The following is a 26521-nucleotide window of genomic DNA, read 5'->3' as shown; positions in this document are numbered from 1 at the left end:
GCGTTTTGCCTAAGGTAATCTGGCAGCTAGAATAATCGAGGGCCGAATGTTCGCCACGTGCTGCCAGTAAAGGTGACAGAAACTCGATCAACAGCTACACGCGCACATCAAAAGACGGAGACGGCATGTACCGTCCGAAAATTAAGCTGCTTCAGCATGACGTCCCAATTGGTTCCCGAAGTTGTGTAGTAAAAACTACCGACACATTTTACCTTACATTAAAAGAGAGCGAGGACGGATAAGCTGAACGGACGTCTAATGCTTTCGTCACTAGAGCGATCAGCACACGCAGAAGGTGCCTCGCCGCACTCACTGGCGTTAATTTGTTGTGGTCAACAACCAGATACAGTTTGTGGCACTAAATAGGAACACGGGAACTTGTCTACTCATGACTGTAGCAATGAAATGCTGCCTGCGAAAAAGAAAAAGAAAAATGTTTTGCGCTACTGCGACATAAAAACAAAAATAAAACAAATTCAGAGGGGGAATAATTTTATTCCATAACGTAGCCACAGAAAAAGAAAATGAGAGAGAAGGGGAAGTAACTCTATGTCCTTGTTTGCGTCGTATTTAACCACCTGCCAACCCGTGACCGACAATTCTCCCGTATTTTCTGGCAAGATTGTAGCAACTAAATTGCTGTCCCCGCGAGTTTTGTGCGAATGAATGAATACGTGGTCGAAAGGCGTGAGTGCTTCCCTGCAGCTTGTCTCCCTCGACGCTTTCACTTCGCTGCGCTCACTCTGCGGCAGTTGTGGTGGAGGGGCATGCCTGAGCGGTGCGGTAATACGTGTTCACGGCAAACATTTGCGCGGCAACAATGCCCGTAGGTGACAATAAACGCCACTTCCGTCCCAGCTCCTTGGCGGCGCATTCACGGGCTGCCAGCGCGGCGGCCGTTTACTTCCGGCGCTCGGGGAGGGGCGTTTCGCGGCGGCGGTGTGTACTTCACGGAGTACCGTCACGCGTGACGGCGGAGGCCGATGCTCTGCTGCCGGGAGGATGGCCCGTCCTTGGAGATGTGCCACCTCTCGAGGCGCGGCGACAGGCTCAAGGTCGTCGGCCACGGAGACACAATGGTCGCCGGAAGGCGTAATTCTCACCTGCCTATCGGCCACGAAACCGTTCGGCGGCGGCCGAAAGTGAACCTTGAAATCCAGTTTGTGCGTCGCGAGGGGCAGCCTCCTTGCCTGCTGACCCAATTCAGGGAGCCGGGTCAACACGCGTTTATAAGCGCCCCGGCGACGGTCATTGCTCCAGAGGCTATGCTCCTCGACGGTCGCGCCTGGCTCCTGTGGACGGTGCTCGCGGCCGCGGCCGCGGAGCCGTACTACGGCACGCGCATCGGCAAGCTGAACACGCACTTCCACGGCGTCTCCGGAGAGTTGTACGCCGTGGACGACACGACGCTCTTCCTCAAGGACTTTCACTACGACGGCACCGGACCAGGTGGGAAGTGACGTCATCATGGTGCTCCTTGCTACTGTGCGCGCCTTACGAAGCCTGCTCTCGTGGCGGCCTGAGTTCGAAGGCTTCGAGCGTGAGAGTTCCCTTTGGCCGAAAGCTCGTAGGACACGCACGTGTCGCGTTCACGCTGTATCTACGCTCAGCACCAGTGTTGAGATCTGGCGTTGAGAAATATTTTGATCCTGGGTAATATGAAATTGCGCTGTGAGACACGCGGGCACTAGCCTTCGTTTTGCTGGAGCCTCTCACTGCGTGTGCATGGGAGGTACTGGCTGAAGCGTATGCTTGCGCCCGAATTGAAAGTTTCGTATTGCATCGCGCTAACGGCGGTACACCGCAGCTCACCTCAGCCCCGTTCGTGCACAGATGCCTACTTCTGGGCCGGCTACACAACGAGGCCTGACCACACTGGCTTTATCATCCCGGACGAGCAGGGCAGGTGTGAAAATCTTACCGGCGGCTTTTGGGGCATCTCTGCTCAGTTGCGCTCGCTTTGTTCTGCAGGACCACGCCGCTGGGTGCCTACAATGGGCGCGACCTGGTGTTGAAGTTGCCGGCTGGCCAGACTGTTAGCAAGATACGCTGGTTCTCCGTCTGGTGCCGCAAGTTCCGGGTAAGCTTTCTCTGTCATGTCTATGCCTGCTTGCCAGCTGATCTCGGAAAGTGCAAGTAAATACAGGGGAACGTAAGGCGATTCTTGTCCCTTGTCTTGACCGTTTCCGTTGCTATTCATGCCGTACTTACACTGCTGCGGTTTGTTGGGTGTGCGTGCAGGCCAATTTCGGCGACCTGATCATACCCCGAAACCTGGAGGTGCCCAAGCCGGCTGCTCTCAAGGCCCTGCCCACCTGGGAACACGGCGTGTCTTCGGGCCGCGTCTCGCTGGTGGACGCGCAGACCTTTCTGGTACCCGACTTCAAGTACGACGGCCTCGGGCCCGGTGAGCGGCGTCCCTGAACTGTACATATGGAGAAATAAAAGCGCTTGTACCATGTGGTCTGCGTGTCTTGTCTGCCCAGCCGCCTACTGGTGGGTGTCCAAGGGCCCCAAGCAGCACCGCGGCGGCACGCGGCTGCCCGACGAGAACGGCAGGTGAGTGGCCCCGGGGAACCGCCCGCGTGACCGCCCTGGCGCACATTTTCGCAGCGACGCGCCACTGGCCGGAGCCACGGGCAAGACGGTGCTCATTTCGCTGCCGGACGGGCTCAGCGCCTACGACTTTGATCGCTTTGGCGTCTGGTGCGACGCGGCCCAAGTGGATTTCGGCAGCATCAGCATTCCCCACAACGTTCGCGTCCCACCCTCTGCCCGCCAGCTGGCCCTGGCGCAGGCCGAGGCGCAGCAGCCCAGCGCCGAAGTAGCGCCCCGTGTTCCACAGTTGCAACCTGCTGCGGCGCCGGTCAAACCTGCGAACCGCACCAGCGGCCGAAGTCCCAGGGGTCTTAACTGCGAAGTGCTGAACGAGCCGCTGGGCCTGGAGCTCCGCTGGGTGCTGGAGCGCGATGACGCGGTGATGCAGTTGGTTGGTCGCGTGCGCCAGGGCGAGTACATGTCATTTGGCCTGAGTAAAGACGACACCCGGTCGCTTATGCTGGACGCCGATGCGGTGGTAACCTGGATCGACAAGGCTGGCAGGGGGCATGCAGTAGACTACTATTTGTCCAGTAAAGAACAGGTACACAAAGCCACGTCATGTTGGCGGTGCGGTGAGCCTTTTGTTCTTTCACAGTGCGTGGGAACCCGCGGAAGCTGCCCCGACGACAAAATCAGTCGTGGAGCTGGAAACAGCGTGACACTGCTGGACGCCGCAATGGTGAATGGTTACCAAATGGTCACCTTCCGGAGACCTCAGGCAGCTCGTGAGTGTGCCGCTCTTTTTATCCGAAATGCCTCTGACGTAACTTACTTTCTTAGAGGACCCGAACTACGACCAGCACATTTACTCGGATGGTCCGCAAGCAGTCATGTGGGCCGTTGGACCTGTCAATGATCACTCCGATGCATCCTACCACCGAATGCACAGCGAAGGTTTGTGTGGCGCAGTGAACACAAAAATAGTGATTTGGGCTGATTCACTCGTTTATTATTTCTCAGGGGACACGTTCTTGGACTTCGCCCGCCAGCCGTCCTGGAACTGTCCAGCCCCAGATGAGGACCCAACCGATAGCAGTGGGCCAGCCGAGGGGTCAGCACCCGTAGAGGAAGCCTGGAAGATCCCGCCAGTGGTGTGCCCAGCAGACGGCATTTTCCGGCTACAGATTGGCCCTGCCGGAGGCCGCAAGGGCTACCAGGCGGTGACGGGCCACGTTGGCTGGGGCATCGCTTGGTACGTCAACGGCGTGCTCGTACCCGAACTCTGGGTGCAGCGTGGCAAGACGTACACGTTTGTGGTCGAAGGGGGCAACGATCCCGAGAACTCGGCCAAGAACCACCCCTTGTACATCACGTCGGACCCTGGCGGTGGCTATGAGCACAAGTCTGTCGCCGAGCGAAAGGTCGAACGCGTGTATGCTGGCGTTGGCCGTCACAAGAACGGTAGACCCTATCCAACTGCCGGTAAGTGAAGTTTTCTGCGGCTTTGCCCTAGGACATATTAGGCTAACCCTCACCAACAATGCGGAGGCGTCATTCGGTGGGCATACCTATGATTACTAAACTAAATATCCGCCTCCACAACGGTTCATTCTATGGTTCGCAATTTAAGATGGAGATTTGAAGGACGAGTACCGTACTGCCTCTTCCACACCATACGGAGGCCCTCCACCGCACCAATGGATGGCCCCTCACATAAAATTTGGGTTTGCCACATGGCGGCGACGGTATATCATGGAGTGGAGTATCATCATCATCATCATCGTCGTCGTCGTCGTAATCAGCCTATCTATGCTCACTGCAGGGCAAAGGCCTCTCCCATGGATCTCCATTTACCCTGGTCCTGTGTTAACTGCTAACTGTGAAGTGGAGTATTGTACTAGCAAAATTAAGTGTGTACAATACACCCAATGCCGTACACCCAGTAGTGGGTGTACGGCAACATACACATAGTTCTGAGTGCGTCTGGTAGTCGTTATTACACAGCCGTTCCAAGTTTCGTTGAACACAAATACTGTTACACCGCGGTGGCGAAAGAAAGCGTGCAGTCTGACACGCAAGTATCACTTGCGCCTTCTTTCTGCAACGCGGTGTGAAAGTCATGCCAATAACGACTGGATGACATACCGTTCCTTGTTATTCGTCTTACATCCAGGTGGGCCCGTCCCACGCAAATAAACCACAACCCACGTACGCCCATTTTTATTTTAAATTTAGGTACTGTGGCAAATCTTGAGCGAAAGAGAAGTACAACACCTGCAAGCCTCCCTTTTATCTCTAATCTGCCAGGGAAAGAAAGGGAAGAGGTCCTGAAAATGTAAAATCGTTCATAATAGGACATTTAATGAAGTAGAACACTTAGGGTCAATAAAGAAGAGGCTTGCTATTGGCGAAGATAGAATGTACCCACTCCAGGACGAACAATATCGATGAGGCAGTGAAAGTAGCGGAAAAATTCTATGCATACTTGTACACCAGCAAGGTTGGGCCAGGAACGAGTACTGAAAGTACTAGCTTTGTACGCGAGGTTCCAACCGTAACTAAAGATGAGATAGAAAAGGCCTTTAGCGGTTTAAGAGAGGCAGAGCTACAGGGGACCCCGTAATAGCTGTGGATCTGCTAAAGGATGGAGGAGATATTGTACTGGAAAAGCTCCAAAAATTGTGCCTAGAATGCCTCTGGCCTTGTGCCACTAACCCGGCAAAAGCCGACCTAATTCCAATCCACAAGAGCAGTGATGTGAAAGAGCTTAGGGATAACAGACCCATCAGCCTACTCTCTCTTGTAGTGTGCCAATGTTATAGCTAACCGCAAAATGAACACCCTAGATTTCCAACGACCCACCAAAGTGGCTCGATTTACAAAATGTAAATATCCAAAAAATCACTCATGCCATAAACCTGGTGATGTTGAAATAAATCAGCAGTATATAATAAACCGCTGTACATGAAGATGGTCAATCACAAGAAAAAGTGCTTGATTCAGTGGGCCCTGCTGCTGTAATGGAAGCACCTGGAGACGAGGGAGTGGACGAGATTTACGTAAGGCTTTTGGAGGTCATGTAATGCAAGGGTTGTACAGGAACAACAGCCGTTCGTAAGAAGAATGAGAAGTCCTCTGTCAAAGAGGGCGTCAAACAAGGCGGATAGGCTCCCAACAGAATTGTTTACAACCACTCTAGGAGGGGATTTAGGAGTTTTGATTAAGCAATGGTAGGTATACTAGCAAATGGAGAATATTTGAGCCGCTTGATATTTACGGACCTCATAGTCTAGTTTAGTAAGCCAGGAGAATACCGGCCACTGCAAAGAATGCGTGAGGAACTGCACTAGAAAAGATCAGTCGTAGGTTTCAAGATATGTGTGAAGAAAGCGGAAGTGATGTTACACATACATGCAGGGATTCTCCTGTTTAGCGTAGGTACTTGAAGAGCTGTATAAACATAACTATATTGGACAAGTTGTCACTGCTGCTCCAAACTACGAGAAGAAAAATAAGGTGCAGGATTAGTGTAGGCTGAAGTGCCTTGGGCAAGCACTCTCGAATTATAAGCAGTGGGCGACCTCCGTTCCTAAAACGAACGATATACAAATGTTAATATAGTAGCAGTAGTGGTGGTTCGAATTCAAAAGGAGAGGGAAGGAAATGGGCTGGGGATATTACTGAACTCATCTGGGAGTTCCGTGCTACCGGGGATGGCCCTTCGCAATGATGCGTGCTTTGAGGACGTGTCCGAAACAAGGCTGACTAAAAAAAATTACCATCCCTTTCTCACGAAAGTTGAGAGGAGCGCGAAAGCGACGATTTCTTGCGCACTAAGTAAACGCATCAACGAACAATCTAAACGCGTATTAATACGTGATTTATGAGATTAAGGTAGTATACTATTGTGCTCCTTCTTCATCATCGACGCGTGAGTTGTGTTATCTAGAACCGTTCCTATTTCGCGATTTTCGAGTAACCGTTTTGACAGAGTGGAAGCCCGGTTTGATGCGCATGCCATGTGCGCAGAGACCTTACCAGAGCTTTTCGGCCGACCAGCCGGTCTATGGGGAAATGCATTAGTTTTTCGACAGGACCCCGCTCTAAAATGACCAGAGGAATACCTCGGGAACCTAACAAGAATTTCACTCGTACGACAAAAAACTTTGTTGCGACAACAGAAGCCCTTTTGTTACCACAGAGCCATCTGTTGTTACGACACACATTTATGTCGTAACGACAAAGTCAATTTTCTCAACGATAAGCATTCCTGTAGTCACAACAGGGTTGCCTGTTGCTGCGACAGCCATCATGCTGTCGTGACATAGCTAGGTGCCAGAATCACGACACAAGAACACAAGATGACACTACGACACGCGAAAATACGACTAACTACAGTAATTTTTCTTGTCATTTTCGACTGGGACGCCATAGGCTCAACTAAGAAAGCTTTCGCACATCTCAAATTCTGTGCTTTTGAGTCGCTTATGTAAAAAACGATTTGGAAATATTCGCATTTATGCAGCGGAAAAAAATCGGGCAATAGCAGTCGTTTTATCTGGAGGTTACGCCCGGGCCAATGCACATCCGCAATTCTAGCAAAGCAAAGAGGAATACATTTCCACATTCTCTGCTGTGTCTGTAATACGCATACTTGTATTAGGTGTTTCGCAGCCACCTAATTTAACGAAGGATGGTTAGCTCAACGCAGCTGAGAAGCGTTTTAGATGCTCAGAAATGTGTTTCAGAACCTCTTTAAAAGCGTAGCGTAGCTTGGATGCGTTAAACGGGAAATTCGATTTTTGGCACCAATAGCACGAGTTCTGTGCATGGCGTCGGCCAGGGATTGCGAGCGTGTCAACTGCGCGCTTCGCAGTGGGGCGCCTGTGCGAGTGGCAGCTGCCGCTGGGAGAGCAGCCCGACGAGTACGCCACCTTCGAGCAGTTTCAACAGCGGCTGCAACTTCAGTGCCGGCCCGGGGCGCCGGCCTACCTGCGCTGGACGCCGGACCGCAGCACGCCCGACCTCGTCCACTACCAGGTGCGTACGGGGCCGATCGCCCCTCTAAATGCTTTCAGGTCTTCAAGACCGGGGGCTCACAAGCGAGAAAAAGCGCCCGTTCGGCGGATATTGGTGAAGCGGGTGCAACAACAGGTAACCCGTTCGTCAACGTCACATTGGGAATTCCGCCTCGAATAGGTTTCTTCTTTTTGGTACGGCGCTGTTCTTGTTGAAAATGTGAATTTCTTTGCAGCTGCCCATACGCAGTTTTCTTGTTCGCTCAGCTCGTAGGACGACTGCTCTAAAATAGCGGCGTGGATATTCAGCAGCCCGTAGTTCGCTTTCAAGTATCCCCTTCGGCTGCACCCAAGCAGACGTTAACCTTTGTTTTCTTCCAGCCTTACCCTTACCTTACTTTGGACTCTCCCTGAGGTGTCTCGTCACGCTCCATTTGGCGTGCAATTGTAGGGCATACAGCAGGTGCACCGATGTATGAACTTTCGCGAGGCAATTGTGGGCCAGTGGGTACATCCAGTGTTACCTCCACTGGGTATACCCACTGCTTCCTCTTCACTACGTCCTTCTACAGAAGGAGGTAGTGAAGACGCTGTGTCGGCGTATTATTGGTTCGCTTGCAGCCACCAGGGCAACGCTGCTGCGCTCACTGGTAAATGTTTGCTTCCTGAAGCTCTTGGGTTTGAAGGTAGCGCAGAGCAGGTAAGCCACAAAACTGCAGAGTGAAAGAAGATTGGAATGCTGTTGGAGGAAGAACAGAAGGGGGGGGGGGGGGTATAGCTTAGGACAGCTGCCGCCTGCCAGAAGCGCCAAAATTGCAACAGTAGTACACAGATACATTAGATCTTTTGGGGAGACGACACAAGTTATCCCCCAATTACAGAGGGGATAAGGTTAAAAATGAACCAAAGCGGTTGCAATTCATGCTTGCCCGTTGACTATGTGAGGCTGGTACTTGGTGTTGCGCTTTGTTACGCAACACGTGCAGCCAAAGCAGGCAAAGTCAATAAGGGCTCTCGCATGCTCTCATACCACGCGAACGACACCTTCAAATGTACGTTGCTTATAGCATTTTATCTAGGCGATGCGACATAAACCACAGACATTTCGTTCATCACACTATAATTAGGCATAGTTCGGGTATTTTAGAAGGCGTCCAGAACGAGTGAATGTTGTGCATTCTTTCCGAGCTGGGGGGTCGGGGTTGTGGAACGGAAGGAGAAAGGCATGCCCTTATCCGTGCACGCATGCAGGAATGAGGAGCAAGAATCGTGAGTACGGCTTACCTGCACTTTGCCTCGTGGCTCTGCAATGCCAAAAGAAGTACACTTTGCTTAGGTATAGATGAAGCGGGAGATGGGTGGATAGTTTTCTTGAAGGAACTACCAATAGTTTTTTGAAGGAACTACCTACCCTTGTGAACACGATGGTTTGACGCCGGCGTAAGGAATGGAGTGAGGACCGGGATAACGGTACCCCTCCCCACCAGGGAGAGTCGGCCCACTCCTTCGTGAGGTGTGCAATTCTTATCCGGCCAATCGACCACTACGGAGGCGCACTAATATACACGCTTCGATGCCGAATACTCTCTACCTTCGGGTGTGTAGATTCATAAAAAATGAGCGCGACAAGGGTGAAATTAGTTTTTTTGTTCACTGAACAGCAAAGCTGGTTCAGAAAAGGATTAAATATTAAATACCTGCAGGTAGCACCAATTTTTATTGTAACTTGGATACTCAAAATTTCAAACCTTACAATATAGCAAGGTATTAGGTCTAAGAAAACGTGGGGATGAATTCTATGATTCCTACCTCGTCGCTTTTCTATACGACGGAGTTCCATGCAGTCGCGAGCACATATGCGCACATATAGAGTGAGTAAAGTGTTGCAGCCTGTTGGATGGACAAGGCTGACGGCAGTGCCCTTCATTCGCAGTGCTACACCCACAGACACCTCGGCTGGAAGATCCACGTGGTGGACTCGTGCGCGCCGAGCAACGGCAGCGCACACCTGACGGCCGGCTGACGAGCCCCAATAAACGCCCCCATTCTTGTCACAGTCTGCTCCCCTGCCTGGTACGTGGTACCTGCCGACCTTCTCCAGGCAGCCACACGTGGCCCCGCAGCTAGCGCCCTGCAGGGTTCCCGGGTTTCACTTCCAGCCACACCCACTCCGCGTCGAAGGATGTACGGACAACAAACAGCTCGCTGCGGTCAATTATTCGTGAGCTACGCAGTGGAACACCTTTCGTAGAACGTTTGCACAACCAGAGACACCATTAGAAAGCGGGCAGCTTTGTTACGCGCGCTGGGCGTGTATCCTGCGCAACGGGTTTTGCAAACGCAACTGCCATAGTGGGAATCAGCAGAGCTGGTTATTCGGGCTAGCTATGACCAGGCCATGGGTTTCTTATGCCGGGATTTTAACAGGCGACAGCCTTTCGGGACACATTAGCAGGAAGGCAACAAGCGTGGAAAGTTTACTGTACTTAGCTTAAATCCTCTCTCTCTTTCTCTCCCAACAAATGAGGGGGTTGCGCAAAAAAGTGTCCCAAGTTATCCCATTTTGAATCTCCGTTCGTCCATCCTCTCTCATGTGTATACACTTCCGGCCGCTGTCTGTGTGGAGTAGATCCGTGGTCCTTGCGTCTTACAGCTCAACAAGAGCAATACAAAAAACAAAGAAGTGCTTGAGGATAAATTCCTCAAATACCGGAAAGGTAGGCACAGCTCGAATCTGTCAGATATACCTTCGAATTTATCACCGGCATGAGGAGTGTCGAAACAACGAAGTGTAGCGGTTGTGATGCCACAGTCCTATCGACTTTATTCCGAAAACACTTGCGCACTCCGAACCTGACCGTCCTTTGATTGTGATGCAGTTAAAAATACATAAAGCTAACAGGAAAGCAGAGCTTTTTCCTTAATTCTAGCCGTTTCCAGCCTGATGTAAGCAAACCCGGGCTTATAAACGCTACGTTATAAAGTCAAGACGATAGACATTTTTGGTCCAGACTGCTGTGCGTGTGTGTGTGCTTGCGTGCGTGCGTGTGCGTGCGTGCGCGCGTGTGCATGCGTGCGCGTTGTGCTTGCGTGCGTGTGTGCGCATGTGTGCGTGTGTGTGCGCGGGTGCATGTGTGTCCTTTTCACGCAGATGTTATCGTGTCTCCGAAGCTCCTGAACTGCGTATGTAAAATTTCGAAACAAACAAAAAAGAAAAAAAAGGACAGATTTCGTTGCTTTCATCCGAATCCTTGAAGGGGCTATGAAAATAAAATGCAACGTTTTTCAGCATACAACTAGCCTTTGGTAACTCCCTTGGGCCAATTACAAGCCCGCATGCGTTTTCTTGAGTAAAAGAACGCAAAGATTTGAGAAACTTTCTTGGTTCGCGCTCCGGTGACGTAATATTGGCAGAACTGACAAAGGCCTGCACTGAAACGCAGTAATTAGTGTATTAACTGCAAGTTCGCACTGCAGTGATTGATCAAGCGGAACCAGAGGCTGCACTACAATCGCCCAGACATAGTTCTTGGCAGTGTCTTTGATCAGTGGCCGTCAATAGCTCCAACAACAATCTGTGACGTCATAGAAAAATCGTGGAAAAGTGGCAGGGGAGTCGTCACTGGTGCAAATGTTTCAAAGCAAAGCTTTCTACCTCTACCAGCCAACGATTCCTTCGTGGCGTGCGGGACAAGAAACTCCGAACGCGGATGGGGAGGGGGAGGCCAGTTTTCACTCCCGGAGCAGTGTAGAGGGCGCGGCGATAGGGTGCTTTTACACAGCGTTCCCCGCGCGCAGCTGCCTGCCCGCACGGGCGGGCACGTTGGAGGGGCGGCTTTGTCGTCTGCTTTAGTATGGTGTGCTTCGCGTCCATTGCGCGCTTCCTTCGCACGGCTTGATTAACTTGTTCGACAGCACCTCCTGGGTAACCCGCTCCCGACGGAATTAAGTGGTCGTACGGCAAAGATACGTTAAGGATTGGTTTGCAGAGGGGGAAAACAAAACGTAGAGACCACATACAGACATCCAGCCGCTAGAGAAACGCTACCTTTTGTGCACTGCTTATCACGAATGGGACTTCGTTTTCTAAATTGGTGAATACCAATTCGGTGGTGTTTTAAAAGGTATTACAAAATGCGGAAGGAGCAACTGGTTCTGATAAATAGCGATTATGAAAGTTCCCTCAGCTTTCTCGCAATTCGCAAACTTCCTAAAGTAACTAGTTTAAATCGGTATAAATGGGAATCACTAAGCTCACATGTCGCATTGTTTCGGTGTCCGCGCTTGTGTCGCGCAGTCGTGTAGCCCCTAGCTAGCACATCAGGATGGCTAGCTTCTGCTGTCTCACCCTTCGAAGGACCCTCCTCTCCGTTTTCTGCCGACGCACGGCCGGGCTACAGCGGCGGCGTGGTCCGCCGCTCTAGCCCGGCCGTGGCCGACGCTGCTGCTGCGTTCAGGACGCCGCCCCCGCCAATTCCAGGTAACGGCTGACAGAATCTCTCGTTTCGCTCTTTGTAAAACCACGTGTGGGAATTCAAGTGACGTCGCATGGACAATTGATGCGGGTGTCGTTTAAGGCTTTGCTTTCCAACCACCTTCAAACCGTGGATTGGAGCCAATTTTTTTTTTTTCAGTATATGGTTTATTTCTTTGAAGTTTGTGGTGAAGTATGCGTTATTATTATCAAGACAAAACAGTGTTGTTAATGTATCAAACGTGAATTTTTGTCTTCATGGCCTCTTTAAAGCAAAAACGCGTACCCTCTGCACAAAAGCGGAAATATGGATGTTCTTAGTTACACATTGCAAGAAATAAAAGTGGTAAATATGAACGCAATGTTCAAAACAAGTACCTAGACTAAAAAAAAGGCAGTTTTTTGTTCTTTTACTGCTTTGTGAGGCGTCTACGCGCATGTGAGCTTGCAGACTTTGATGCTGTGAGGGAGACTTAAAGAAAGGAGGGGGTAGGGGTTAAACCATACATTGGATTAATATTCCATTTTTATTGTATGGACTGATTGGATTCGACGGCCTTGTAAAATCTACCGACCCCCTACAGGCGCCTTTTTTAATACTCCCCGTATACTCTAAACCAGTCATGTGGTTCAGCGTCACCACAATACACTCAAATTTTCAATTAAGGCTGCCAATGAAGCCAGATCGGTAAATGATAGCAAAATGCACAAAATTTGGCTTAAAAAATGCGATCTGCATGGTGGCACTGCGCATTGCACAGCACTGCGTGATGCCATTCGCAGACCGAAGTTTTCAGTCATATAGCATGATCGACATCGTCATTCGCCGAAATTTGATTGTCGCCTTTATGGATTGGCCAATTCAGTGCATTGCGGTGAAGTTGAACCACGCGACTGTCTTATTTAAGGTTAACTTAAGCAACTTAAGGTTAAGGGAAAGCGAAATGCAGCTATAATGAAGCATAGAGCGCTGTGGGGGTATAACAAATATAAAGTAGTAAGAGGAATGTGGAAAGGATTAATGGTTCCGGGTCTCACGTTTGCGGATGCTGTACTCTGCTTAACATCAGACGTTCTATCATGCCTTGAAGTGAACCAGAGAACGGTAGGACGTTTGGCCTTGGAGGGCATGGAAAAACAACTAACGAAGCAGTTTAGGGAGATATGGGCTGGGCATCGTTTGAAGTTAGAGAAGCTCAGAGTAAAATATGCTTTGAGATGAGGTTGAGGGCAATGGATCAACGAAGGGGGGCAGCTAAGGTTTTTAGGTACCTATACTTGAAAAGCGTGGACACGCAGTGGTTAAGAAAGACTACAAGGCTAACGATGAAATACGGAAAGAACAGTGGAGAATCCAAAACAGCCAAGGTAACCAAAAAAGAGGCAAGGCAGATTTAAACGAATAAATTGAGGGAAAAAATGGAAGCTAAAACGTCGTTAGAGATGTACAGGGCTGAGAAATTGAACATCAGAAAGGAAAATTTCTACGGTAATTCCCAGGGCAATGTTTTGCTTTTTTGAGGCTAGAGCAGGTTGCCTGCGAACTAAGAGCTTTGTGAGGAAGTATTCACAAAATGATGGGGTATGTGTGGTCTGCGGAAAAGAAACAGAAACTATGCGGTACATAGTGTTAGAATGTGAGGGTATCCATCCAAATCTACATGAAGGGAATATTGGGCTTTCAGAAGCCCTAGGATTTAAGGGTATCAGAGAGGAAGTTAACTTCAAGGCTGTCGAGGGGACGAAAAGAAGAATAGAATGCTGGTGAACGAAAAGCAGAGAGGGGGATATTGCCTAAAACAGTTACCACCTGTAACAGAAAAAAAAAGTATTTTGTGCCTAATAAGCTTTTTGTGCCTGCCCTAAGCAGCGCTAGTATTAAACCAAGAGTGTAAAACATAGGTATATTAGTCCTTTTTGGTATGATGACATGTCATCACCCCGATACAAAGGGGAAACCAATAGAAATCATCAATCATCATCATCATTAGAGTGTAGTAAATAGATGCGAACTCGTGTTTTCAGTGGGTTCTTAAAGAGGTTTGATGTGATTACCAAGTAACTCTCGCTGCTATTCGTAATTTTCACGAAGCCGATACTGCAAGTTTTTCATGTCATTCAGTCGATAAGGATACTCTCCGGCAGCTAAAATGTGGTTTCTGTGCACTCGATTTTTTTTTTTTTTTGCTAGTCTGCTTCGTGTTGGTAAATGACATATGAAAAACTTGGAAAAATGGCTTGGAAAACGTTTGAAAACGCTACACGTGCACATTCAAATATTCATAATAGGCCAGATATTCACAAGATAAACTATAATTCCACAAGCCAGGTGCGTGCATGAGAAAGGCACTTAAAATGTAACGATGCTCCAAAGGACGGGGGCAAAGGAAGTCGTAAGGTGTATCAAAAGTGATTTGTGAATCCGTCCCATACACGCGCTTTTTTCCTCGCTTTGGTTGGTTCCAGCAAAGTGCACTTCACGGCGGTTCTCACGATATTTCCGTTAGACTTCAGGCACAACGTGGCCGCTTTATTTCGGCCTCACATCTTTCGTTTCAGGTGCGTAAGCATTTCAATGTGGTCGCATAAAGAATACCCGTAGTTCGTCAGTAACGCTTGATGTTTCCCAATTGCGCCGCATAAGCAAGCCAGTGCCCGCGTACGAACCCAAAGGAAATGCTAAGTGCCCCGAATGCGATGATAGCGCAATCAATAAAGAAAAAAAGCGATGACAGCGCAATCGGATAGACGCCGGTTTGATAACGCGAGGGACCCAGGCTTGATTCCGACCACGGGAAGCGTTGTTTTAAATGCAGAGCATTTCTTTAACTCACGATGTCACCCGGCGTTGTCGTGCCTCGGCGTCCGCAACAGCCGGTCCAGGTGCGCCATCTCCCCCACTCCTCCTCTCCCGCATCACGCTACCCTCCTCGCTCTCAACAACAGGTCCGCACCCCTCCCCCTACACTATATAAAAAAATAATACTTACCGGCGCCTGGTTTCGATCCCACGACCCTGCGGGCGGAACGCAAGGTACATGGTGCTCTACCCACTGCGCCACAAAGCCGACACAGAATGGACGGCTACGAACGCGCCTTATATCCTTGACTCATTCAAACTACGTCAAGAAGCTGCTGATACAACGCATTCACTACCTGTGGGCGGAACGCGAGGTACGTGGTGCTCTTCCCACTGCGCCACAAAACCGACACAGAATGGGAGGCTACGAACGCGCCTTATATACTTGACTCATTCAAACTACGTCAAGAAGCTGCTGATACAACGCATTCGCTACCACCAACTCCCCAAACACTAAACGTTAACGCAATACACCCACCCCCTATGCGACGCATTTACTCGAGTCCCCCTCGCGGGGAGATGGGCCCTTTGTCTTAGGTCGAGCCTCATAAGCATGCGTGTAGTCTCCGCCGTCGTGACGCCATACTCCTAAATGCTTTTATGTATGTCTTTAAACACTCCTTCATTGTCAAAACAATTTTTCTTGAGGCGCGCACTCCCCACACCTGCTCGTCGGCTCCTTGCCTCCTCGCCACTTCCCCTCACATCTTCGCCTAGCATTTTCTTCCTCTCCACTTTGCTGCACCGAGTTTTGAGTGACGCCAGACACGGATGGACCTCAAGCTCAAACACCTTCGCTGTTAAAATCGTCCCAGCAATACGTCTCTGTACAGCAGAGATGCCAACTTTGGGAAGACTCGAGTTGCTCAGTTTTTTGTAAAGATACGTGAGGTCTTGGGGGGGTATTTAATAAATGTCCTTTGGGCTTTCACATTCGCATACTACAAAACAACCTGCTCCTGGAAGAAAATGTCTTCACAGCAATGCATTTCTGTTAAGTGGTGAAACCGAGGGGCTCGGGGTAGTTTATGAGTACACTATCTAGGGCTGAAAAACTGTGTTAATTCGGGCTTGTTGGTACATACTTAGTTTGATAACAGCGCTAAGACAGGACACAGAGAAGGCGACACGAGACTGGGCGCTGTATAGCTGTATAGCAAAGCTGTATACCTCCACCGCCAAACGGTTTCATCTCCGTGGGCAAAAACGCCAAGGCGCCAAGGGCAGCTTATACACTGCATGCCTCGCTCCTCCTCAGGTTTCACGGTATGGCCCTGTTTTTTTACCTTGTCTACGCTTACGTGGAAGGAATAAATACTACGTGAAACAAATTGTACGCTCATTAATAACTTGCTTCATATCTGTCGCTAATCGATGTCTATCTAAAGCATAAAACGTGTTCAAAGCTGGGTCGCATACTGCTTTTCGGTGCGCGGGGGCGTGCAACCGCGAACCCGTTTGTTTCAGGATGTGGAAAAATTTCTCGGATACTGCATACCGCTGTTTCTTAATCCCTTAATATGGTTAAGCTTAAACCACGCATGCGCTTACGTTCTCTGTTCTCGAGCACCATCTGAAAATTCACTCGCAATTTTTCGGCTCTAGGGAAAGAAGCGAGTGACCCGACAAAAACCAGTGCATGAGCATGCCATATGAACAGGAATGAAGCTTCGCAGCAAGTTTCGATACGAAATCTAGGTTTTATCGTTCACGCCGCGCTTGACCCTGTTGCGTGCTCCCTTAAAACGAGCGGGCAGCATTTGGTGTAGGCCATGGAGCAAGAATTACATCCTTCTTTCTCCGTGGTGTAGGCACATTGCGTATGCATGGGTCTAACGGCCTCAGCATGGCCGAAGGAGGTGCCTCTAGCCAGTTGGAATCTTGTGCAGAAGGTCGGTCATTAAAGCTCTCAGTCTCGTCTCAGTCTCAGCGCCCAGTCTCGTGTCGCCTTCTCTGTGTCCTGTCTTAGCGCTGTTATCAAACTAACTATCTAGGGGTACATGGAATGTAATTGCGAAGGATTTAATAAAATACGCTAGGTTCTGCATACTTTCGCATAATGCTTGTTATATAGCCCATAAAAAGCGCCTTCGCAACAAACACTTTGTGTATAGTAGGGAAGCTGATCTCAATTGTGCTCTCCGCTCGGTGCAAAGGGCCTCATAGGGATCTTCCGAGGTATTTCAGATTCCCCAAGTCCTTCTTACTTCGATATCAGACTGCTCATATTTTCACCCCGAGAAATGTCTTCCCAGCTACGCTTTTGTGTGTAGTACTGAAGGGACATTAAATGGGTTTGGTGTTTCGCGGAGCAGCCTAAGAATTTATCCTACGATTCCCACTTCGGAGTTTCTATCCACTAAACTACTTCAGCATGGAAAGGTTTTCACGCGGGAGTAGTATTTGCTGCACGCAAAGACCCATGCAGTGTAGCGCCGTGAACCCCCGCTACTTTTAAGGAGTAAAATGGAGAGCTTTAATGACCGACCATCTGCACAAGATTCCAACTGCCCTTATGAAAATGAACTTTTCCTTTCTGTTTACTTTGTGTCTCCTGCATGTTGACTGTGTGGCCTTTCTTTTGACTTTTCCTTTGTGTTACCTCTAGGACATAAACAGGCTGTGTACTTTTTATAGACTGCCGGATAAACAGCCATGATGTTTTACCTTTATATGTACTATGGTAAAGACAAAGTTTAAATTTCTATACGAAGATTTTATTTCGGATGAGAGGTATAAAACTTTAAAAATGACGTGCTTTCTTCTCTTTCTGAGTTCCGCAGTGCTATTGCCCATGTGTGTACTCAAGGCAAAATGAAGTCAAAAGACTTTGGCCTGTTTCCCCTGTGTTGCCTCTAGGACAAAGGCTGTAAGATAGAACTTGAATTTGCTGTCTTAATTCTTCTGTGTGCCGTAATGCTGTTGCTTATGTATGTGCTGAAGGCAAAATGAAGTCAAAAGACTGACTTATGTCTTTTGTGTTGCCTCTAGGACACTGGGAGGAAGGATAACTATTTGTTGCCTTACATTCTTTTTCTGAAGATTGTGCTTCCTCAAGTAAACATAAAGTCGAGCATGTAAGCCTTAATTATACTCGAAAGGTTAAGTTTTTTGGCTTGGCTAGAGATGGTAAGAAACAATGCCGATGGTTTGTGGAAATTCTGCAGCACTGTATACGTTATTTCGTGCTAGTGAGGTCTGATAAATTCGCAGAATTAATATTACCAACTGGTACGTTTGTATGAAACAGTGGCGTAAGAAGGATACATATTGAACGAGGCTGTTGAAGTGCCTCGTCCCTCCCATTACGAAAAAAAAGTGGGAGGGAGAAGAATATACAGACCAGAAAAAGTAAAAAGAACACAAATAGCCGAATAGAAAACGAAGCAATGAAAACAAAAACAACCTAAAAAGTGGCTTCCGATTGTCCTAGTCTGTGTTTTCCTTCAGGGTCGCTGTAAAATGGCTTATCCTTGCAACTAAATGCTGACCGGTGTACTGTTTTTTGGGGCAGAGCTTGCGGTAGAAATATATTGCGACAGAAAAAAAAGGGACACAGCCAGACGAGAGCAACAAGAGCAACAACAATGTCAGAATATAACCTAAGGCAGAAACCCGCCGCGGTGGCTCAGTGGCTAAGGCGTTGCGCTGCTGAGCACGAGGTCGCGGGTTCGATTCCCGGCCGCGGCGGCCGCTTTTCTGATGGAGGCGAAAAGCAAAAACGCCCGTGTGTACGAGATTTCGGCGCACGATAAAGATCCCCAGGTGGTCAAAATTAATCCGGAGCCCTCCACTACGGCGCGCCTCATCGCCTGCGTTGCGTCGGCGCGTTAAACCCCACAATCAATCAACCTAAGGCAGAAAAACTTTAATTAAAGGAGCCATGAAGAGAAAATACAACTTTGTTTAATTTGAAAGAACTAGGATTCAGTATCTCACTCAGCTATATTAGAGCCACAAAAGCTGTTTTTTAACGAAAAAAACGCAAGAAGTATTTAAAAACTTTCAAATTTCGCGCCACAGTGACGTGTTATGAGCAACAATGACGTCATACGGGCCAACAATAAAACATAATTTTCAGTGCGTTAACTGCACGTTAGCATTCAAGTGATGCGGTCAAATGGAACTAAAGGCCCCATTACAGATGTCCAGTCATGTGTCGTCGCGACAGGTCAGTTAGGCGGCCGTCAATCGCACAAACAAGGTTCCGTGACGTCATAGAAAAGTTGCGGGAAATTGGCTAGGGGGTCGCCTCGGCTTTACACGTTTTCTTTAATATCTCCGTTATTTGTTCGAAGATTCCGATGATATTGGTATCATTTTTATCGGGACTAAGCAGTCTTTCTAATAAACCCAACTTGTATTTTGTCTTCATGGCTCCTTTAAAGCACGGTTAAAAAAAAAAAAAAAAAAAAGGTCACTGAGCGGGTTTCGAACCTCCGCCCTTTGCATCAGTAGGCGAGTACTTAACCTCCAAGCCACCAAAACAGTGCGAGGTTTAATCGTAAACCTAGGTATAAATACTTGAGCTCACATAGTCTTGGTAAGCCTCCATTTGAGTGAATTGTTTGCCTGCGTGGATTTGACGCACGGTGCTTTTGTGTGCGTGCGTGCGTGTGCGTGTGCGCGCGCGCGCGCGTATGTGTGTGTGTGTGTGTGTGTGTGTGTGTGTGTGTGTGTGTGTGTGTGTGTGTGTGTGTGTGTGTGTGTGTGTGTGTTTGTGTGCGCGCGCGCGCTCGTGTGTGTGTGTGTGTGTGTGTGTGTGTGTGTGTGTGTGTGTGTGTGTGTGTGTGTGTGTGTTTGTGTGCGCGCGCGCGCTCGTGTGTGTGTGTGTGTGTGTGTGTGTGTGTGTGTGTGTGTGTGTGTGTGTGTGTGTGTGCGTGTGCGCGTGTGTGTTTGCGTATGTCTGCGGGGCATAATTTTTTTATCCGGCCGTTCTGTTTGTGAAAAGCCCACAAACAGTGAATGGTGAATGCTTGGACGCTGAACAAAACACAAAACAGTCAATCTAGATGTAGATGACGATGATAATAACTTCGTTTGTTAATCCATTTTTATTCGCTTTTGAGTAGCAACAACTTACGACAACAAAAGACGTTGCTCGCATCAAGAAAATATACTGCCATTATATATATGTTTGCTATTATCAACTTTAACAAAATACTATAATGGCGTCTGCCTAGTTTGCTTCAGGGGTGATGATGAAGGAAAAAAGTAACTGCTAAAACTCTATGACTGCTAGATAGCTAACTGTAGTAATAAGTCTAGTCTAGGCTAGCATATATGCAGTCATTGTTATAGGTGCGCAAGAAAAGACGTGGTTGGTTCGTTGTGCCTGGTTTTGGTGGTTTGTTTTCGATTTGCTGGTGTTACGTGAATTACTACGTGCTCCTCATGCCGTAATATTACGTGTTAGTGCTCTTGTGCCACCTGAAACATCGTGAGTGCTGGCAAAGCGTCTGTGTCGTCGCCGTACTGCGCTGCTGTAGCAAACGCACATCGAGGTCGCCATTTGACAAAATACCTGACAAGTTGTGCGTGCCTACGTGAATCAAGAGTCTCTACTGCAACTTCCGGTCTGTCGACGCGACGTGTGAAAAATGCTGCGTGTTCTGCCGTAAGTAATTGTTTATCGTGGTGCATGTTAAAATTTTATTATGCGTTGCCGCAGTGCTGTTTTGTTAAACGTGTTGAGTATATTCCTTGGTGTTCGGCTCGCCGCGCTTCTTTTATTGTAAATTACCGGCTGCGTCGGCGCGGTCATAATGAGCTTCCAGGAGCGGCGGCCAGTATGCTGTGTGAGTGATCGACCCCCTTGCCATTGCCGGCAACGAAAACATTATGCTGACGGCCCAGCGGCCGCCGCTTGGCTTGGGTGGATTTGACGCTAAAGCTTGTTGCATGAAAAAAAAAAAAAAAAGAAAACTGCGGTAATGGTTGTAAAACAAAACGCCCACTCCCCGATCTTTTTTTTTTTTTTTTTTAGGAGGCAGTTGACCCACGGTATATTTTTTTACAGGACGTAGGCAGCTTAGCATTGTTCTAACGGGTAGTTTTCGTTTACGGGTAAAGAAATGCAAGGAGGCTGCATTACATTTGTAGTTATAATACGTAAGAGTTGCATATACGTTGAATTTTCAACATTTAAGCATTGCTAGCAACTTTATAAGTAGTACCACATGCATAAGGTCTTTAGGCAGTGAACATTTGACCAGATAATTGTTTAGACGTCGCAGCTTGAAAACATGCTGTTCCAGCCTGCATTGCTGGTGCAGTCACAGGGCAGCTTTCGCTGTTTTAATGCAAGAAATTTTTCCACCTTCCTAAGCTCATCCAGCATCGTCATGATCAGACAGAAATTCTTGTGTGGTGTGACATTATTTGTAGCTGGCTTGCATAAATTGTGTTGACCGTAACATGTTGAGCATGGGTTAAACGTGTTGATTCTTACAAATATGCATGTGATGGGGATACAATCACGGTGCGAAAAAGATTCAACAGGGCGTGGGCTTGCCACCGTGCTCCTTCACCATCCTGTTTTTTCGTTTCGTCAGCATTTCAACTTGCCTACCCCTTGGAGGTATTGGCACGCTGAGACGTTCACCATGTGCCTCAGAGAGAATTTTAATGGCGCCATGAAGACAAAATACAAGTTTGTGTTATTCGAAAGATTTCGTGTGGTATGGTGCCCCCAGCACTTGTCCAAATGCAAACGATGCTTTATTCACTGAGAAATTCATTAATTTAAGCTAAAATTTTGGTTTTCCCGCTAAATCATGCATTTTCAGGGTCTGCAATGACATCACAAGAACCGACCGCTCTGCAGCCGATTGGGAAACCTTCTTTACCGTTAGTTAACCTAGATGGTGCCACCATACCGTGGCAAGCCGCTTTCTGCTTTTGTTTTGTTTTTACCGTATTTAAACGTGGCTTGTTTTTGTTCAGCGAGAAAATAATCCTTTCGTGAAACATAGTGCTCGCTCCACAAATATGGTCACGTAAGACACCGTTGCTTGTGTCAATCGGCCATTGTTGTCCGAGACAACCCCAAAGCCCCGCAGCTAAACCAAGCATAGTGCGCGCAGTACCAACAGCAGTACGCATCGGTACTTCTATGCTTACGTGTGCTTTCCTAACCTTTACTGTTGGTCCCACCATTCTTACTACTGTAAAAAGAATGTGCCCTAAATTTAAGCGCAAATAGTTCGTTCGGCAAGCTTATAGCCTCTGCCTAATTCGCGTTTGCTGTTGCCGCCCTCCGCTAACTGCAGAGCTGGCTGGTATGACATAGGTTCTGTTGCGGGAAATGAGCTAGTGGGTCGCATGGCCATTTCCTTTGTTCCTAATTTGTAGCTTATTTGACCTTAAAAATGGTGTCAGCGTGATTCTAGCAACGTGATTCTAGTTAAAAATGATGTCAGCGTGATTCTAGCAACGGAATCCTTTGAATGAACCAAACTTGTGTTTTCTCTTCATGGCTCCTTTAAAAGCCGTAACCACGTTTCGCACCCTCTGGACCAGAGAATATGCTTGCACAGTGGAAATCTGGGGCCACAGATTTCTACCACCTAGGGATATTTAATAGGCTTAGTTTAACATTAATTCAGTGTAAGGATGCTTCTGTTCCTTTAAAGTATGGCTGAAAGCCTTGTAAGGATTGTCATGTATGTACAGTGCTCACGGATTGAAATGCGACACTGCAAGCACGTGGCCTGCGCTACATGCAGCGCCGCCAGTGGACGCCCGTGGAAGCTAGGTGTTGCATTGTGGTATACCACGAGGATGAGAGTGTTTTGACCATAAGCTTGCTGCTTCCGGTTGCCAATAAGCGGGGCAGTGGTTCCCCGCAGCGACAGCGGTGCGCTGTCAGCGACAGCGGCGTCCATGGACGGCGCTGCATGTATTGGCAGCCACGCGCTCGCAGTGTTGCGTTTCAATCAGTGAGCACTGTACTTATTTTTTAGCTTGAAAGAACTGAAGGTGCCTTTTTTGCACCTACAAAAAACAAATTCTGTCATGTCCTGTCAGAGCGAGTATTTCACGGCATTATACCGCATATTTACGGCTTGTTTACTACTTGAACTTCCATTTTTTACAGGGCCAGGTGTTTGACATGGAGGATGTACGTTGTGAGCTACCAGAAGAATTGGCTGCCTCCTGTTTCTATCTATCCTGCACGACCTGTAAGTGGAGTTCATTACGGCTGTGAAATGCATGAAAATCTCGATTTTGAAGGCTGAGAGAACATGAAAACATAGAAAACCATTGTGGCATTCTTGTGGTACCTTAGTGATATTAAGACATAAGAACATTGCAGAGATGGGTCAAAAAAATAAGGAACCGATGAGGGTGAGAAACTTCCTGGTACCTTTATTTTTTTTGTCGCATCAGGGCTGCATCCTTGCTCCATGAATTAATTAATAACGACTTTGTCACCCTTGTTCACTGTGGTAGTTGCGTGGTGCCCACAGACAGTGTGTGGGGATTTTTCTTCTACCGCCTATTACAGATGAACTAGATCTTTAGACTTCTACTCAAAAGTCATATTATGGATTACATTACATGAGTGAAACAATTCCATGCACCCAGAAATAGAATTTAGGTGAATTCACTTCAATGCCCTAGATGCAACTTGTGCCTAGCAGTGAAAAGGGTGTATTGCGTGCCTTTTTGCCACTGTGTTTCATGTAGTGTAATGAGTCTCACTGGCCATCGTAGCCCCCCCCCCCCCCCCCCTTCCCAAACAGCTATTTACTCTAGCAAATATAATGATGGTCCTAATTGTAGAAGGGTACCCGCCGCGGTGGCTCAGTGGCTAAGGCGTTGCGCTGCTGAGCACGAGGTCGCGGGTTCGATTCCCGGCCGCGGCGGCTGCTTTTCTGATGGAGGCGAAAAGCAAAAACGCCTGTGTGTACGAGATTTCGGCGCACGATAAAGATCCCCAGGTGGTCAAAATTAATCCGGAGCCCTCCACTACGGCGCACCTCATCGCCTGCGTTGCGTCGGCGCGTTAAACCCTACAATCAATCAATTGTAGAAGGGTACTCAGCAATTGAAGAAAGAGCTGTGGGGGGTTCTGGTTTGTGTATCAGACTTTGTTTGGAATATCGTTATGTAGCCACGGATAATGCAGGGTTTTTGTAAAAATATAGATTATCGGAGCAAACTTGTGCTCCGCAGTAAACATAAAAAAACACAAACCTCGAAGGAGTCAGCAAAGGGACGTGCATGGATGAGTGTTGGCGAATTGAATGCTGCAGGGTTTCTTTTGCACTCATTGATTTAGATCGAGAACATTTTCAATAAAAAACAGGAAAAGCTAGGATAGGGATCGCAAAGCAACACCCTTTCCATATCAAACAGGACTGCTGGTGCAGCATACAAAGGAAAAAGGGGAAAAAGACGGTTCACTTAAAAAAGGATAAGATTGCAGGGTGTGGCCAGGTGCTTGTAACAAAATATTTTGTAAACAAATCAAATGGCGTGGTTGGGGGCAATATTATGATGTTTATAGTAGGAAAAACCTGCATTATTTCCGAACAGTATGAATGCTCTGTGTGCAAACATATGCAAAAATGCTTGTGTGTTTTTAGCATTTGAGTGCACGTTACAGAGTAGTCAGCTCAAGTTACTGCGGTAGCTTTCCTCATTGCTGGTAAGCATAAACCCTGAAATTAAATTTGCTGTATTCGACCGCTTTAACCCTTTCACTGTCACTGATGTCCTGGTTTGTCTTCGAATTTCTCCTCCACGGTGTCACTGACATACCGGTGCGTTTTCTGTTGTGCGTTGAAAAATTCGTGCCATGGTGCAAAGTTGGCGCACCTGCACTGTTTGTGCTATCTGTCAAATCTTTCTAGTAGCTTGTATTTTCACAAAGTACAGAGCGACCACGCCCAGCTTTCGCTGCTTGGGGGTCACTCTGTGCACTGTACATTTGTTGGGATGAGTGACCACGTGGCACGCGTGCAATGATGGGTGCAAGTGTGCTATCCACCACGTTTTTCTAGGGTTGTTTTTTATTTCTGTTCCCGTGTCTGCTACCCATCGACACAAGGAAATATAAAAAGTGAGGAGCCAACCTAGAGGTTGGTCAGTTCATGGTGATGTACATTTTGCTTTTTGTAAGCAAGCGCAGACAAACAAACTAGACAATGCAAGTGCTGTCTCGTAAACGAAATGCACAATAAAACTGCTGGCTTTATAGGTTCCAAAGAACGCGTAGACACAAGCAACTACTCATGATGACGACTGATCAATGCCTGTCTTAGCATGTTCATGCAATTTTATGTTGCCTTCCCTGCCCCCCTCCCCCCCCCCCCCCCCATATTGCTTTGTTCCCACAGTGCTGCTGCAATAATCTCATCTCAAATGTTCTTGCGAGGCTGTATAAATGCCCGTCATGAGGAGGCCATGAATTTAAACAGTACTTAGTTCTGGGTTGTGTTGCCTATGTAACAGTATGTCATATTTGATGTTCGTAAGCTCATTAGTTCATTTATGTGGTCTAAATTTTGTGGCTAATTTTGCAACCTAGAAGTTATACCTTCTCTTTCAGGATACTTGGTTCAGTTTTGTATGGGAACACTCCTTTATATTTATAAGCATAACCAGCAAATGTTTGAGACGTGTTTGTTTAAACCCCTTCATATGCGATCAATGCGTTTGTCATTTCAGGTTCAAGCGTGGCAGTGGCTATCCCGTCCTGTGAGGGGTAAAGATGAGGCGACACCTGGTGTGGCAGGCGGCAGCAGCACGTATGGATCCAACCTGAATAAAATAGTCAGGTTTGCAAGAGTCGTGTGATTCATGTGATTTTCGTCAGCTTGCTCTTACAGAAACAGGTGCAGCATGAAACAGTGACTGTGGAGCTGGCTGACATTTTCTACATGCAGCTGGCTGTGGGGCACTGTTATTTGACAGCATGCAAAGGGCACTCAAAAGGTGGAAGCTTGTGGGATACGTAGAGGACGGAAACATAAAGGATTCTTGGAGGACGCAGAAAGTCGGTGGCGAAATTTCAATACAGGGGACACACAAGGGACGAATGCGGTCTGTTGCCTTCAAGACATATAGGGGACACACAAAGGCCGTATGGTGTCTGTGTTGCCTTTGGGAGATAGACTGGACGCATGGAGGACGGAAACACACGGGACACTTGGAGTACGCAGAAAGTCGGTGGCGAAATTCCAACACAGAGGAAACACACAGGACGCACGCAGTCTGTTTCCTTCGGGACGCAGACTGTCTTTTGACTGGACATAGAAATTTTCATAAGGGTGGCTAGAGGGACCTCCTTCGGCCATGCTGAGGCCATTAGACCCATGCATACGCAATGTGCCTACACCACGGAGAAAGAAGGATGTAATTCTTGCTCCATGGCCTACACCAAATGCTGCCCGCTCGTTTTAAGGGAGCACGCAACAGAGTCAAGCGCGGCGTGAACGATAAAACCTAGATTTCGTATCGAAACTTGCTGCGAAGCTTCATTCCTGTTCATATGGCATGCTCATGCACTGGTTTTTGTCGGGTCACTCGCTTCTTTCCCTAGAGCCGAAAAATTGCGAGTGAATTTTGAGATGGTGCTCGAGAACAGAGAACGTAAGCGCATGCGTGGTTTAAGCTTAA

At 48.1% G+C, this 26521-nt stretch overlaps 1 protein-coding gene and 1 long non-coding RNA gene across 2 annotated transcripts; both read left to right on the top strand.

The window, feature by feature from the left end:
• The first annotated feature begins 956 nt into the window (after positions 1-956).
• LOC144155957 (protein Skeletor, isoforms B/C-like) lies at positions 957-9644 on the top strand. The gene is made up of 11 exons (XM_077687685.1): positions 957-1449; positions 1834-1906; positions 1972-2080; positions 2242-2407; positions 2487-2559; positions 2614-3142; positions 3197-3326; positions 3382-3495; positions 3562-4023; positions 7418-7581; positions 9493-9644. Exons 1-11 carry the CDS (start codon positions 984-986, stop codon positions 9580-9582), a joined length of 2376 nt encoding a protein of 791 aa, XP_077543811.1. The 5' UTR covers positions 957-983; the 3' UTR covers positions 9583-9644.
• A 10537-nt stretch (positions 9645-20181) lies between these two features.
• LOC144155956 (uncharacterized) lies at positions 20182-26165 on the top strand. The gene is made up of 3 exons (XR_013319677.1): positions 20182-20510; positions 22992-23076; positions 25571-26165. It is a non-coding gene; the product is annotated as an uncharacterized LOC144155956 (long non-coding RNA).
• Positions 26166-26521: the final 356 nt, after the last annotated feature.

The sequence above is a fragment of the Haemaphysalis longicornis genome, unplaced genomic scaffold, assembly GCF_048455015.1.
Source record: "Haemaphysalis longicornis isolate Haplotype H1 unplaced genomic scaffold, Haemaphysalis longicornis Haplotype H1 scaffold_1, whole genome shotgun sequence".
Lineage (NCBI taxonomy): Eukaryota > Metazoa > Arthropoda > Arachnida > Ixodida > Ixodidae > Haemaphysalis > Haemaphysalis longicornis.
The sequence above is the reverse complement of the archived record's forward strand: the minus strand, read 5'-3'. Positions and strand labels throughout refer to the sequence as shown.

Coding starts and splice junctions, on each gene's coding strand:
- LOC144155957 (XM_077687685.1), top strand. CDS start 984: ATGCTCTGCTGCCGGGAGGATGGCCCGTCCTTGGAGATGTGCCACCTC. Junction 1,907..1,971: donor ATCCCGGACGAGCAGGGCAG/GTGTGAAAATCT, acceptor TTTGTTCTGCAG/GACCACGCCGCTGGGTGCCT. Junction 3,143..3,196: donor ATTTGTCCAGTAAAGAACAG/GTACACAAAGCC, acceptor GTTCTTTCACAG/TGCGTGGGAACCCGCGGAAG.